The sequence below is a fragment of the Dendrobates tinctorius genome, unplaced genomic scaffold, assembly GCF_039654945.1.
Source record: "Dendrobates tinctorius isolate UK_male_01 unplaced genomic scaffold, ASM3965494v1 ptg000232l, whole genome shotgun sequence".
NCBI classification, from domain to species: Eukaryota; Metazoa; Chordata; class Amphibia; order Anura; family Dendrobatidae; genus Dendrobates; species Dendrobates tinctorius.
The window spans coordinates 12,638,649-12,652,384 of record NW_027361899.1 but is presented as its reverse complement, the minus strand read 5'-3'; the positions used below and the strand labels follow the sequence as shown (position 1 = coordinate 12,652,384).

Sequence of the window (13,736 nt, the reverse complement as noted above, 5' to 3'; positions counted from 1 at the left end):
ACTACTATAATACTGCTCCTTTATACAAGAATATAACTACTATAATACTGCCCCTATGTGCAAGAATATAACTACTTTAATACTGCTCCCTATGTACAAGAATATAACTACTATAATACTGCTCCTTTATGCAAGAATATAACTACTCTAATACTGCTCCTATGTACAAGAATATAACTACCATAATACTGCTCCTATGTACAAGACTATAACTACTATAATACTGCCCCTATGTACAAGAATATAACTACTTTAATACTGCCCCCTATGTACAAGAATATAACTACTATAATATTGCTCCTTTATGCAAGAATATAACTACCATAATACTGCTCCTATGTACAAGAATATAACTACTATAATACTGCTCCTATGTACAAGAATATAACAACTATAATACTTCTGCTATGTACAAGAGAATAACTACTATAATAGGGCCCCTATGTACAGGAATATAACAACTATAATACTTCTCCTATGTACAAGAATATAACTACTATAATACTGCTCCTTTATACAAGAATATAACTACTATAATACTGCCCCTATGTACAAGAATATAACTACTATAATACTGCTCCTATATACAAGAATATACTGTAACTACTATAATACTGCTCCTTTATGCAAGAATATAACTACTATAATACTGCTCCTATGTACAAGAATATAACTACCATAATACTGCTCCTATGTACAAGACTATAACTACTATAATACTGCCCCTATGTACAAGAATATAACTACTTTAATACTGCCCCTATGTACAAGAATATAACTACTATAATACTTCTCCTTTATGCAAGAATATAACTACCATAATACTGCTCTTATGTACAAGAATATAACTACTATAATACTGCTCCTATGTACAAGAATATAACAACTATAATACTTCTGCTATGTACAAGAATATAACTACTATAATACAGCCCCTATGTACAAAAATATAACAACTATAATACTTCTCCTATGTACAAGAATATAACTACTATAATACTGCTCCTTTATACAAGAATATAACTACTATAATACTGCTCCTATGTACAAGAATATAACAACTATAATACTTCTGCTATGTACAAAAATATAACAACTATAATACTTCTCCTATGTACAAGACTATAACTACTATAATACTGCTCCTATGTAAAGGAATATAACTACTATAATACTGCTCCTATGTACAAGAATATAACTACTATAATACTGCTCCTATGTACAAGAATATAACTACTATAATACTGCCCCCTATGTACAAGAATATAACTGCTATAATACTGCTCCTTTATACAAGAATATAACTACTATAATACTGCTCCTATGTACAAGAATTTAACTACTATAATACTGCTCCTTTATACAAGAATATAACTACTATAATACTGCTCCTATGTACAAGAATATAACAACTATAATACTTCTCCTATGTACAAGAATATAACTACTATAATACTGCTCCTTTATACAAGAATATAACTACTATAATACTGCCCCTATGTACAAGAATATAACTACTATAATACTGCTCCTTTATACAAGAATATAACTACTATAATACTGCTCCTATGTACAAGAATATAACTACTATAATACTGTTCCTATGTACAAGAATATAACTACTATAATACTGCTCCTATGTACAAGAATATGACTACTATAATACTGCCCCCTATGTACAAGAATATAACTACTATAATACTGCCCCCTATGTACAAGAATATAACTACTATAATACTGCTCCTATGTACAAGAGAATAACTACTATAATACTGCCCCTATGTACAAGAATATAAATACTATAATACTGCCCCTATGTACAAGAATATAACTACTATAATACTGCTCCTTTATACAAGAATATAACTACTATAATACTGCTCCTATGTACAAGAATATAACTACTATAATACTGCTCCTATGTACAAGAATATAACTACTATAATACTGCTCCTATGTACAAGAATATAACTACTATAATACTGCTCCTATGTACAAGAATATGACTACTATAATACTGCCCTCTATGAACAAGAATATAACTACTGTAATACTGCCCCCTATGTACAAGAATATAATTACTATAATACTGCCCCCTATGTACAAGAATATAACTACTATAATATTGCTCCTATGTACAAGAGAATAACTACTATAATACTGCCCCCTATGTACAAGAATATAACTACTATAATACTGCCCCTATGTACAAGAATATAACTACTATAATACTGCTCCTATGTACAAGAATATAACTACTATAATACTGCCCCCTATGTACAAGAATATAACTACTATAATACTGCCCCCTATGTACAAGAATATAACTACTATAATACTGCTCCTATGTACAAGAGAATAACTACTATAATACTGCCCCCTATGTACAAGAATATAACTACTATAATACTGCCCCCTATGTACAAGAATATAACTACTATAATATTGCTCCTATGTACAAGAATATAACTACTATAATATTGCTCTTATGTACAAGAATATAACTACTATAATACTGCCCCTATGTACAAGAATATAACTACTATAATACTGCCCACTATGTACAAGAATATAACTACTATAATACTGCTCCTATGTACAAGAATATAACTACTATAATACTGCCCCCTATGTACAAGAATATAACTACTATAATACTGCCCCCTATGTACAAGAATATAACTACTATAATACTGCCCCCTATGTACAAGAATATAACTACTATAATACTGCCCCCTATGTACAAGAATATAACTACTATAATACTGCCCCCTATGTACAAGAATATAACTACTATAATACTGCCCCCTATGTACAAGAATATAACTACTATAATACTGCCCCCTATGTACAAGAATATAACTACTATAATACTGCTCCTATGTACAAGAATATAACTACTATAATACTGCCCCTATGTACAAGAATATAACTACTATAATACTGCCTCCTATGTACAAGAATATAACTACTATAATACTGCCCACTATGTACAAGAATATAACTACTATAATACTGCTCCTATGTACAAGAATATAACTACTATAATACTGCCCACTATGTACAAGAATATAACTACTATAATACTGCTCCTATGTACAAGAATATAACTACTATAATACTGCCCCCTATGTACAAGAATATAACTACTATAATACTGTCCCTATGTACAAGAATATAACTGCTATTATTCTTGCGCATATGTATTCCCTTTGTTCAGCACTATATGTGTGTTCCCCGATGTGGCAGTATACACAAGCTTTACTTTCTCGGGCATATTCCTCATACATCATGGCCCCGCACACTAGCGCCCTGTGGGCAGTCTTATGGCGCAGCCCTGGCGTGGTGTGGATCGCGCTGACCTACATGTGACCTGGCAGCTCTGCTAGCGGCTCTTCCAGTAATATTCCCTCCCGGTTCCTCTGTGTTGTAGCTGCTGGTTTTGATGAAATTCTACAGTAGGTGCTAATGGCCGGGGACTGTCCCTGATCTGCGCGGCACCTTCTGGCGGTATTATTAGAGCTTTATTTCTCCCTCTGGTACTTTTTTTTGTTTGTTCTTGACAGAAAATGTAATTTTTCTCATATTTCATGTTACGTTGTTTCCTTGTATAAAATTGTGCAGATTATACAGTATGAGCAGAATTTAGTATTTTTGCTATTTTAGAAGATCGCTGCAAAAACTCAACTTAGCTTGTATTCCCACCATGTAATTAACAGAAAACTGCCTGGATGATACATTGCAACAACCCCCCTGCTGTGGACACTAGACTGGGCATCTATAGATTTTCAGTGCAGAACTTTTATCGATTGAAGACTGTAAGGACGCATTCACACGAGGCAAATGTGCTGCATTTTTTTTATTTGGTGCTGTTTTTCCTAATCTGGAAATTATGGGAAAAATAGCAGCTACTGTCCTGCGCACACAGCTGCTCGGCTCGTTACAGTGTGTCAGCCTGGCTATTGCTGCTCCGGAGAGGACACGTTTCAGTGTCGGAATATATGGAAGAATGTTTCTAGTTTGTGACAGCAAGCGGAGGTTTAAAAAATCATATATATATATTAAACAGTGGCGATTTGTAGATGTGCAGACGTCTCATCCAGATCTCTCTCTGGTTTCAGGTCGGTGACGACTCTTTTGGGAACAACTATATTGAAAACTTCAAGAAGAACGGTGTCTGCACAGGTAGCGGAGTTACTGCCCACGGTCGGCCCAGCGATCCACAGTCGGGGTGCTCATCTGCCGCCATACTGCAAATGATGGGAGTCATTACTGGATTTTTGATACTCTGTTTGCTGGTGTGTTGTCCCTCGCGATCGGTCATGTGATTGTGGCGGACCACCGCGCTGATGTCGCCAAAATTACACCGTAAGAGGAACATTTGTCTCCAGCAACACAGAGTATTTAAGAGACGCAAGTGCTGACCTTGTGGAAGGAGCAGGATCCCCAGCAGCACAGAGCGTCTATGGAGAGCAGGGTGCGGATTGTGCGGGAGGTCAGGGTGAGGGTTACAGAGTAGATAGAACACCAGCAGCACAGAGGATTTCAGTGGAGGAGTGCACTGATCATGTGAGAGGTCAGAGACTGAGAGCTGCATAGTGGACGAGGCCGGGTACCCAAGCAGCACAGAGGATTTCAGCAGAGGGGAGTTTGAATAGTGAAAGGAGCAGTGTTGCTAGCAGCACAGAGCATTTAAGGAGAAGGGTGTGCAGATCTTGTAGATCACTAAGTTACACAGTAGAACACACAGCACAGAGTATTTTCAATGTGTTGATCTTATGGGAGGTCTCAGCCTGAGACTTACATAGTGGAAGGTGCAAGAATCCCAGCAGCACAGAGAATTTCAGGAAAGGGATGTTGTAGGAGGTCATAGAATAATTTACACAATAGGGAGAAACAGCGTCCCGGTCAGCACAGAGTATTTCAGGAAAGCAGTGAGGAGCTGATGATATGATTTGTGTCAGAATTACAGATGCGTAGTAGAAAGAGCAGCATCCCCAGCAGCACAGAGTATGTAAGGAGAATTGGTGATCTATACAATGAAAATGTAACATATGACCTAAAACGTTAGTGAAGACTCCAGGCCACATTATGTTCCTGCCTGTGTAGAAGTCCTCAAGTTTGTGCTGTTATCTTTCATGCCCCCAACTCTTGGTGGTTTCTCCTCTGCACACAACCCTCTTTTCTGCAAGCCACCCTCTCCCTTCTGCGCGCCTCGGCCCTCTCTTCCACACGCCGCCCTCTCTCTCCGCGTTCCGCCCTTTCCTTCCGCACGCCGCCCTCTCCCTCCGTGCACCGCCCTCTCTTCCATGCACCGCCTTCTCTTCCGCGCGCCGCCCTCTCTTCCGTGCACTGCCCTCTCTTCCGCACGCCGCCCTCTCTTCCGTGCACCGCCCTCTCTTCCGCACGCTGCCCTCTCCCTCCGTGCACCGCCCTCTCTTCCGCGCGCTGCCCTCTCTTCCGTGCACCGCCCTCTCTTCCTCGCGCGCAGTGGCCCTCTCTTCCGCGTGGTGGCCCCCTCTCTTCCTCGCGCGCCTCGGCCCTCTCTTCCGCATGCCGCCCTCTCCCTCCGCGCGCCTCGGCCCTCTCTTCCGCACGCCGCCCTCTCTCTCCGCGTTCCGTCCTTTCCTTCCGCACGCCGCCCTCTCCCTCCGTGCACCGCCCTCTCCCTCCGTGCACCGCCCTCTTTTCCGCACGCCGCCCTCTCTTCCGCACACCGCCCTCTCCCTCCGTGCACCGCCCTCTTTTCCGCCCGCCTCCCTCTCTTCCGTGCACCGCCCTCTCTTCCTTGCGCTATCCTCTCCGCTGCTCTTCACATCTGTTCCCGATCACCGTCACAAGGTTTTTGCTTTATCTCTTGGCGCGGTTCTCCCGACTGATGTGGTCGGTGCAGGATTTCTTGAGCGACCTCAGACGCAGGGTGTAATATTTCTGTGATTATCCGTGTCATGTACGTCCCCATCACACGGCAGAGTCACGTGTCCGCACCGTTATCATATTTTCTTTATTCCCTCACAGATTTCGCGTTTCAGACCGGAGCAGCCGCCACCGGAGCCGCATCCATTATCGTGAACGCAGAAGGTGAAAGCTTCATCCCTGAGAACAGAAAGCGACACATACAGGAAAATGATGTGTATGACTTCACAGCTGAGGGTCCGGCACAATTGTGTCCTGTCTAGACAATCCTCTGCTGTGTATGTTAAGTATGCGGTCAGGGCTGGTCCCATTCACTAACAGCAAGCAGAGATCTTTATCATGGTTAGTAATCAGGGGGAATATTGGTCCAGCGCTGAATTTCAAAGGGTTGTCCCATAAATATAATGTCTCATCACCGAGGGTCTGGATGCCGAGACCACCACCGATCCTGAGCACAAGTAATTGCAGTAGTGATTGAAGCAGCGGTCGCACATGCTCACCACTGCTCCACTCGTACATGGAATATTGAGACCCTCGTTATCAGGATTGGTGGGGGTCTCAGCTATCAGGCACACAGTTGTCAAACATTTATCACGTGTACTGTGTTTATAGGACATCCCCTTTAAATTCCTGCAAGGTGGCATGGCCCGGTTTTCCCTCCCTTGATACCCCCCACCCAGTATTCCGGTATCACATCTGCCCCCATCGCTGCCATGTTGGGGTGCGTCTGTGATGCCCGACTTGTGGCTGGAGCTTCATGGAAAGACGTCCGTGTAACCACCTGGTACAATCTGATGAACTGCAGCATCTAGTGTAATAGATCATCGCAGGGTCTAAAAAATAAAGTGAAAAAAATTAAAAGAAAAAGTTGAAATCGCCCACCTTTCCTAAGTTTAAGAACAAAGCCATAAAGAAAAGAAACATGGCAGCTGTCGGGGAGCAAAATGCAACACCTCACCCAATTACAACCACGAGAAATATTTTGTTTTTTCTTACAAAGTTCTAAAAAAAAAAATGTTTTAACCTGGAAACATATATACAAATATATATATAAATACATATATTTATATAAAAATTACACAAATTTGGTATCTCCATAATTGTACTTTTCTGGAGAATTCTGATGCCAGGTCATTATTACGGCACAATGCAACATATTTTTTACATTACATGTTAAATTAATGGCATCTTTCAGAACTTCAACTCTTCCCCCGAAAAGAACAAGCTCCAATGCGGTAGTGGAAAAATATAGCAGTTATGGGAAAATCGTCCCATCCTGAAGGGGTTAAACTCCACCCGACTGAACCCCCCCCCCCACTGTCACATCTACTCTCAGGCGTCTTAGTAATGGGGGTGATCGAGAAACAGTTGACGTCCAGGATTTGTCAGATTCTCGCTGACCGGACTGTCGCCATGATGTGTCTCCTGTAGGACAGAACGCCATTGTTATTGTTGCTGGAGCAAATCTCTTACTTAATTCAGAAGATCTTACAAAAGCATCAGAAGCTATATCCAAAGCCCGGGTGATGGTGTGCCAGCTGGAGATCAGCCCCGAAGTGTCGCTGCAGGCCCTAAGAATGGCGCACAAGAGCGGAGGTGAGATAGTGTCTGCAAATCACAAGAAACTTCATGTGAGACGCAAATGTATAAATCATCAACTTGTGACAGTATTATAGTAGTTATATTCTTGTACATAGGAGCAGTATTATAGTAGTTATATTCTTGTACATAGGAGCAGTATTATAGTAGTTATATTCTTGTACATAGGAGCAGTATTATAGTAGTTATATTCTTGTACATAGGGGCAGTATTATAGTAGTTATATTCTTGTACATAGGAGCAGTATTATAGTAGTTATATTCTTGTACATAGGAGAAGTATTATAGTAGTTATATTCTTGTACATAGGAGCAGTATTATAGTAGTTATATTCTTGTACATAGGAGCAGTATTATAGTAGTTATATTCTTGTACATAGGAGCAGTATTATAGTAGTTATATTCTTGTACATAGGGGCAGTATTATAGTAGTTATATTCTTGTACATAGGGACAGTATTATAGTAGTTATATTCTTGTACATAGGAGCAGTATTATAGTAGTTATATTCTTGTACATAGGAGAAGTATTATAGTAGTTATATTCTTGTACATAGGAGCAGTATTATAGTAATTATATTCTTGTACATAGGAGCAGTATTATAGTAGTTATATTCTTGTACATAGGAGCAGTATTATAGTAGTTATATTCTTGTACATAGGGGCAGTATTATAGTAGTTATATTCTTGTACATAGGGACAGTATTATAGTAGTTATATTCTTGTACATAGGAGCAGTATTATAGTAGTTATATTCTTGTATAAAGGAGCAGTATTATAGCAGTTATATTCTTGTACATAGGGAGCAGTATTATAGTAGTTATATTCTTGTATAAAGGAGCAGTATTATAGTAGTTATATTCTTGTACATAGGGAGCAGTATTATAGTAGTTATATTCTTGTACATAGGGAGCAGTATTATAGTAGTTATATTCTTGTACATAGCTGCAGTATTATAGTAGTTATATTCTTGTACATAGGGGGCAGTATTATAGTAGTTATATTCTTGTACATAGGGAGCAGTATTAGAGTAGTTATATTCTTGTACATAGGGAGCAGTATTAGAGTAGTTATATTCTTGTACATAGGGAGCAGTATTAGAGTAGTTATATTCTTGTACATAGGAGCAGTATTATAGTAGTAATATTCTTGTAGATAGGAGCAGTATTATAGTAGTAATATTCTTGTACATAGGAGCAGTATTATAGTAGTTATATTCTTGTACATAGGGAGCAGTATTATAGTAGTTATATTCTTGTACATAGGGGGCAGTATTAGAGTAGTTATATTCTTGTACATAGGGACAGTATTATAGTAGTTTTATTCTTGTACATAGGGAGCAGTATTATAGTAGTAATATTCTTGTACATAGGAGCAGTTTTACAGTAGTTATATTCTTGTACATAGGGGCAGTATTATAGTAGTTATATTATTGTACATAGGGGCAGTATTATAGTAGTTATATTCTTGTACATAGGAGCAGTATTATAGTAGTTATATTCTTGTACATAGGGGCTGTATTATAGTAGTTATATTCTTGTACATAGGAGCAGTATTATAGTAGTTATATTCTTGTACATAGGAGCAGTATTATAGTAGTTATATTCTTGTACATAGGGGCAGTATTATAGTAATTATATTCTTGTACATAGGGGCAGTATTATAGTAGTGATATTCTTGTACATAGGAGCAGTATTATAGTAGTAATATTCTTGTACATAAGAGCAGTATTATAGTAGTTATATTCTTGTACATAGGGAGCAGTATTATAGTAGTTATATTCTTGTACATAGCTGCAGTATTATAGTAGTAATATTCTTGTACATAGGGGGCAGTATTATAGTAGTTATATTCTTGTACATAGGGAGCAGTATTAGAGTAGTTATATTCTTGTACATAGGAGCAGTATTATAGTAGTAATATTCTTGTAGATAGGAGCAGTATTATAGTAGTAATATTCTTGTACATAGGGACAGTATTATAGTAGTTTTATTCTTGTACATAGGGAGCAGTATTATAGTAGTAATATTCTTGTACATAGGAGCAGTTTTACAGTAGTTATATTCTTGTACATAGGAGCAGTATTATAGTAGTTATATTCTTGTACATAGGAGCAGTATTATAGTAGTTATATTCTTGTACATAGGAGCAGTATTATAGTAGTTATATTCTTGTACTTAGGGGCAGTATTATAGTAGTTATATTCTTGTATATAGGAGCAGTATTATAGTAGTTATATTCTTGTACATAGGAGCAGTATTATAGTAGTTATATTCTTGTACTTAGGGGCAGTATTATAGTAGCTATATTCTTGTACATAGGAGCAGTATTATAGTAGTTACATTCTTGTACATAGGGGGCAGTATTATAGTAGTTATATTCTTGTACAAAGGGGCAGTATTATAGTCGTTATATTCTTGTACATAGGGGCAGTATTATAGTAGTTATATTCTTTTGCATAGGGGCAGTATTATACTAGTTATATCCTTGGTTCTTGTACATAGAAACAGTCTTATAGTTTTTATATTCTTATGAGCTGTATGTGCTATTCCTTCGTTAATCCGTCATCCGTTAAGCAGCTAAAAGGTCTGGAGCTGATTCCAGGTGCGGCACTTGCATTTGAAAGTTGTTGCTGTGAAACCATAACATGCAGCCAAAGCAGTTCTCAGTGGAAGAGATACAGACCATCATTAGGCTGAAAAAAGAAGAAATCCACCAGAGAGAAAGCAGAAATGTTAGGAGCAGCCAAATCTTCTGTACAGTTTGGTACATTCTTCAAAAAAAAGAGCACATTGGTGAGTGGGGAACTCAAAAAGACCTGAACATCCACGGATAATCGCAAAATCTTTTACATGGTGATGAAAAATAACCATTCACAACATCTCCCCCAAGTGAAGAACACTCTCTGGGAAGTTGATGTTTCCACATAGGGAGAAGACTTCATGAGAGCAAGTACAGAGGGTTCACCATAAGGGGCAAATCAGCCTTAAAAGTAGAGACTATAGATTATACTTTCTAAAAAGAAAAGAAATCTAAAGAAGTCTCCCAGTTCTGGAAAAGATGATTCTGTACCAGAATGATGGGAAGAAATAAGTCTGGAGAAGGTTTGGGGCGGCTCCTGATCGTTGGCATATCCTGTGTAAAACATGGTGGAGGCGGTATGATGGCGCGGGCATGCATGGCTGCCAACGGCATCGGTGATTGACTGAAAACAGAAGTGGCCGGATGAATCCTGCATGTACAGGGCGAGACTTTCTGCTCAGATTCACCGAAATGCATTAAGGTTGGACGGCGCTGAGGTTGGACCAGCGATGATGTCTTCCAGACATCAGGCCGTCATTACTGAAAAGCCTCACACTGGAGGATACAAGCGATGGTGACGTCCATGGCCTTCAAACTTGAGGCTGTCATTGCTGCAAAGCCTCACACCAGAGGAAACCATCGATGGTGATGGCTATAGCCTCCAGATTTCAGACTGTCATTATACAAAGCCTCACACCAAAGGAGACCAGCGATGGAGACGTCCATGTCCTCCAGACTTCAGACCATCATTACTGCAAAGCCTCACACCGGAGGAAACCATTGATGGTGACGTCCATGGCCTCCAGACTTCAGACCGTCTTTACTGCAAAGCCTCACACCGGAGGATACCAGCGATGGTGACGACCATGGCCTCCAGACTTCTGGCTGTCATACAAAGGCTCACACCGGAGGAGACCAGCGATGGTGACGTCCATGACCTCCAGACTTCAGGCTGTCATACCAAGGCTCACACCGGAGGAGACAAGCGATGGTGACGGTTATAGCCTCCAGACTGCAGGCCGTCATTACTGCAAAGCCTCACACCAGAGGAAACCAGCGATGGTGACATCCATGGCCTCCAGACTTCAGGACGTCATACAAAGGCTCACACCGGAGGAGACCAACGATGGTGAAGTCCATGACCTCCAGACTTCAGGCTGTCGTACAAAGGCTCACACCGGGGGAAACCAGCGATGATGACGGCCATGGCCTCTAGACTTCGGGCCGTCATTGCTGTAAAGGATTCTCAACAAGAGGTTAAAAGAAAGAATTTTATATCTGGGAACGATAATTTCTCCAATTCATTTTGAGTTCATGAAATGAGGAGGCTTTGTAGAAAAATGACTGCAATTCCTAAACGTTTCACAGAATATTTTGGTTCAACCCTTTTAGTTAAACCTGACAGTCTCCACTTCAGACGCATCTCAGTTGTTTCACTCAAAATCCAGAATAGCGGCCTGCAGAGCTGAAATCACGAAGATTCGGGCACTGGTCAAATCTTTCTGGATCGATCTGTATGCTCTTGTCCATAGGGGACATTTTAGCAGTTATAACCTTGCAGTGCAGCAGTAGACCTTTCTCTGATCTGGCGGTATTATTTCCTGAGATCACATCCAGTCCTCGTGTCTTGGTGATATTACTGCACTAGGCTCGGGGCTGCGTTCACTTCGCTCCCGGATGAGACATTTGGTATTCATTGAGGAAATCAGAAGATCTTTTCTATTAGATGGACGGCACCGTCCTTTGTACGGGGAATGATTGGCCCCAGCTGCAGGGATCAGCGCTCCACATTGTCGGGGCCACGAGGCTGCTAGGACTTATGCAGATCAGCGGCTTTTCTGGCTTCACATTCTTTATTTTTAGGATATTTCATCCATTCCAGGTGGTCAGAAGATATCTCATGTTTAGCTCACGATTGCCCCCGACAGCTCTGCAGTAGGAGTCTTGGTTACAGGACGTATAGATGAAGCCCCTGCAGTTACAGGACGTAGAGATGAAGCCCCTCCATCATTAGACCCCGTCCGTACACCTGGAAATGCTGAGTGTAACCATTATATCTGCTGTCTCTCCAGTAGGGGGCGTCTTATTGCTTCTGCACTGCATTTAACAGCAGATTTACCTACTTAGGCAGCCTCGCCTGGAGGAGGGCGAATTACAGGGCACTCTCCACACAGCAACCACGAGATTGTAAATGCAGCTTTGGATGTGATTGGAGTAAAAATAAAAAATCCTCATTTATGGGGTATTTTATTTCTCATTTATGGCAAATGTGGGACTATTTACATATGATAGATTGGGGCCCCCCATTCTACAGATGTTGGTGGGGACCCTCATTAATCATACATTTCTGGTAGATCCGCAGTGACGTCCGAGCTGCCATTACTGTGCACGTACTGCATATTATTCTACACATCCAGTAAGATAGGAGGGAAGATAATCGTGGTGAAATCACTGCAGTGTTGCACATTGCGCAGATTTTAAAGGGGTCATCGCACTACTAAGTATATTCACTACATTGCCAAGTTGTGTTCATACGTTATTGTTTCCTTCTCCAGTGAAAGTTATGGATCTGATGTGTATACTATGGCGCCACCTGGTGTTTACAATGTATAGCAATCAACACGTCCAGTCAGTGCCAGTGGTCGCACTTTCTCAGTCCCGTCCACCTAATGAACTTAGTGCCAGGTGTCACACATGCTCAGTCACGTCCTCCTTAATGATCCAAGTGCCAGGGGATGCACATGCTCAATAACATCCTCCTTATTGAGTCGAGTGCCGGTGGACACACATGCTCTGTCACATTCTCCTTATGAGTTGAGAGCCAGGAGACACACATGCTCAATCACATCCTCCTTACTGAGCCGAGTGCCGGTGCTCATATATGCCCGGTCATGTCCTCCTAATGAGCCAGGGGATGCACATGCTCAATAACATCCTCCATAATGAGCCGAGTGCCGGTGCTCATATATGCCCGGTCATGTCCTCCTAATGAGCCAGGGGATGCACATGCTCAATAACATCCTCCATAATGAGCCAAGTGCCGGTGGTCATATATGCTTGGTCATGTACTTCTAATGAGTCGGGGAACATACATCTTTGGTCATGTCCTCCTAATGAGCCAGGGGACGCACCTGCTCGGCCATGCCATGTCCTCCTAATGGGCTGAGTCGTAGTGGACACTCATGCTCAGTCGCTCACTTCAGGGTGGCCAGTATACATGGTTTCCTACCTTGTTGTCAGGGAAAAGACTGAGGCTCCGCAATACTTGGCAGTACAGCAGAGAAGATTCTTAGTGCAGTTGAATACAGTGGAGACTGAATGGTCAGCTGCCAGAGGGAGAAGGAGACTGATTTTGTCCAGCTGTGGATGCGAATGCAAAAAAAAAAATTACAAAAATGGTATTTTTCGATTCAAGAAATACTG

General features: G+C 40.7%; 1 protein-coding gene across 9 annotated transcripts in view; it reads left to right on the top strand.

Moving 5' to 3' along the window:
* The window catches only part of RBKS (ribokinase), a 108,364-nt gene that overhangs the window by 59,339 nt on the left and 35,289 nt on the right, over nucleotides 1–13,736 (top strand). For 7 of the 9 annotated variants that reach the window (XM_073556325.1, XM_073556326.1, XM_073556324.1 and 4 more), the window contains 3 exons: nucleotides 4,122–4,185; nucleotides 6,019–6,081; nucleotides 7,348–7,512. In XM_073556325.1, the coding sequence (XP_073412426.1) occupies nucleotides 4,122–4,185; nucleotides 6,019–6,081; nucleotides 7,348–7,512 (292 nt within the window). Of the gene's footprint in view, nucleotides 1–4,121; nucleotides 4,186–6,018; nucleotides 6,082–7,347; nucleotides 7,513–13,736 lie in introns of those variants that run through there. The other 2 variants (XR_012222655.1, XR_012222656.1) reach the window with 1 other exon arrangement.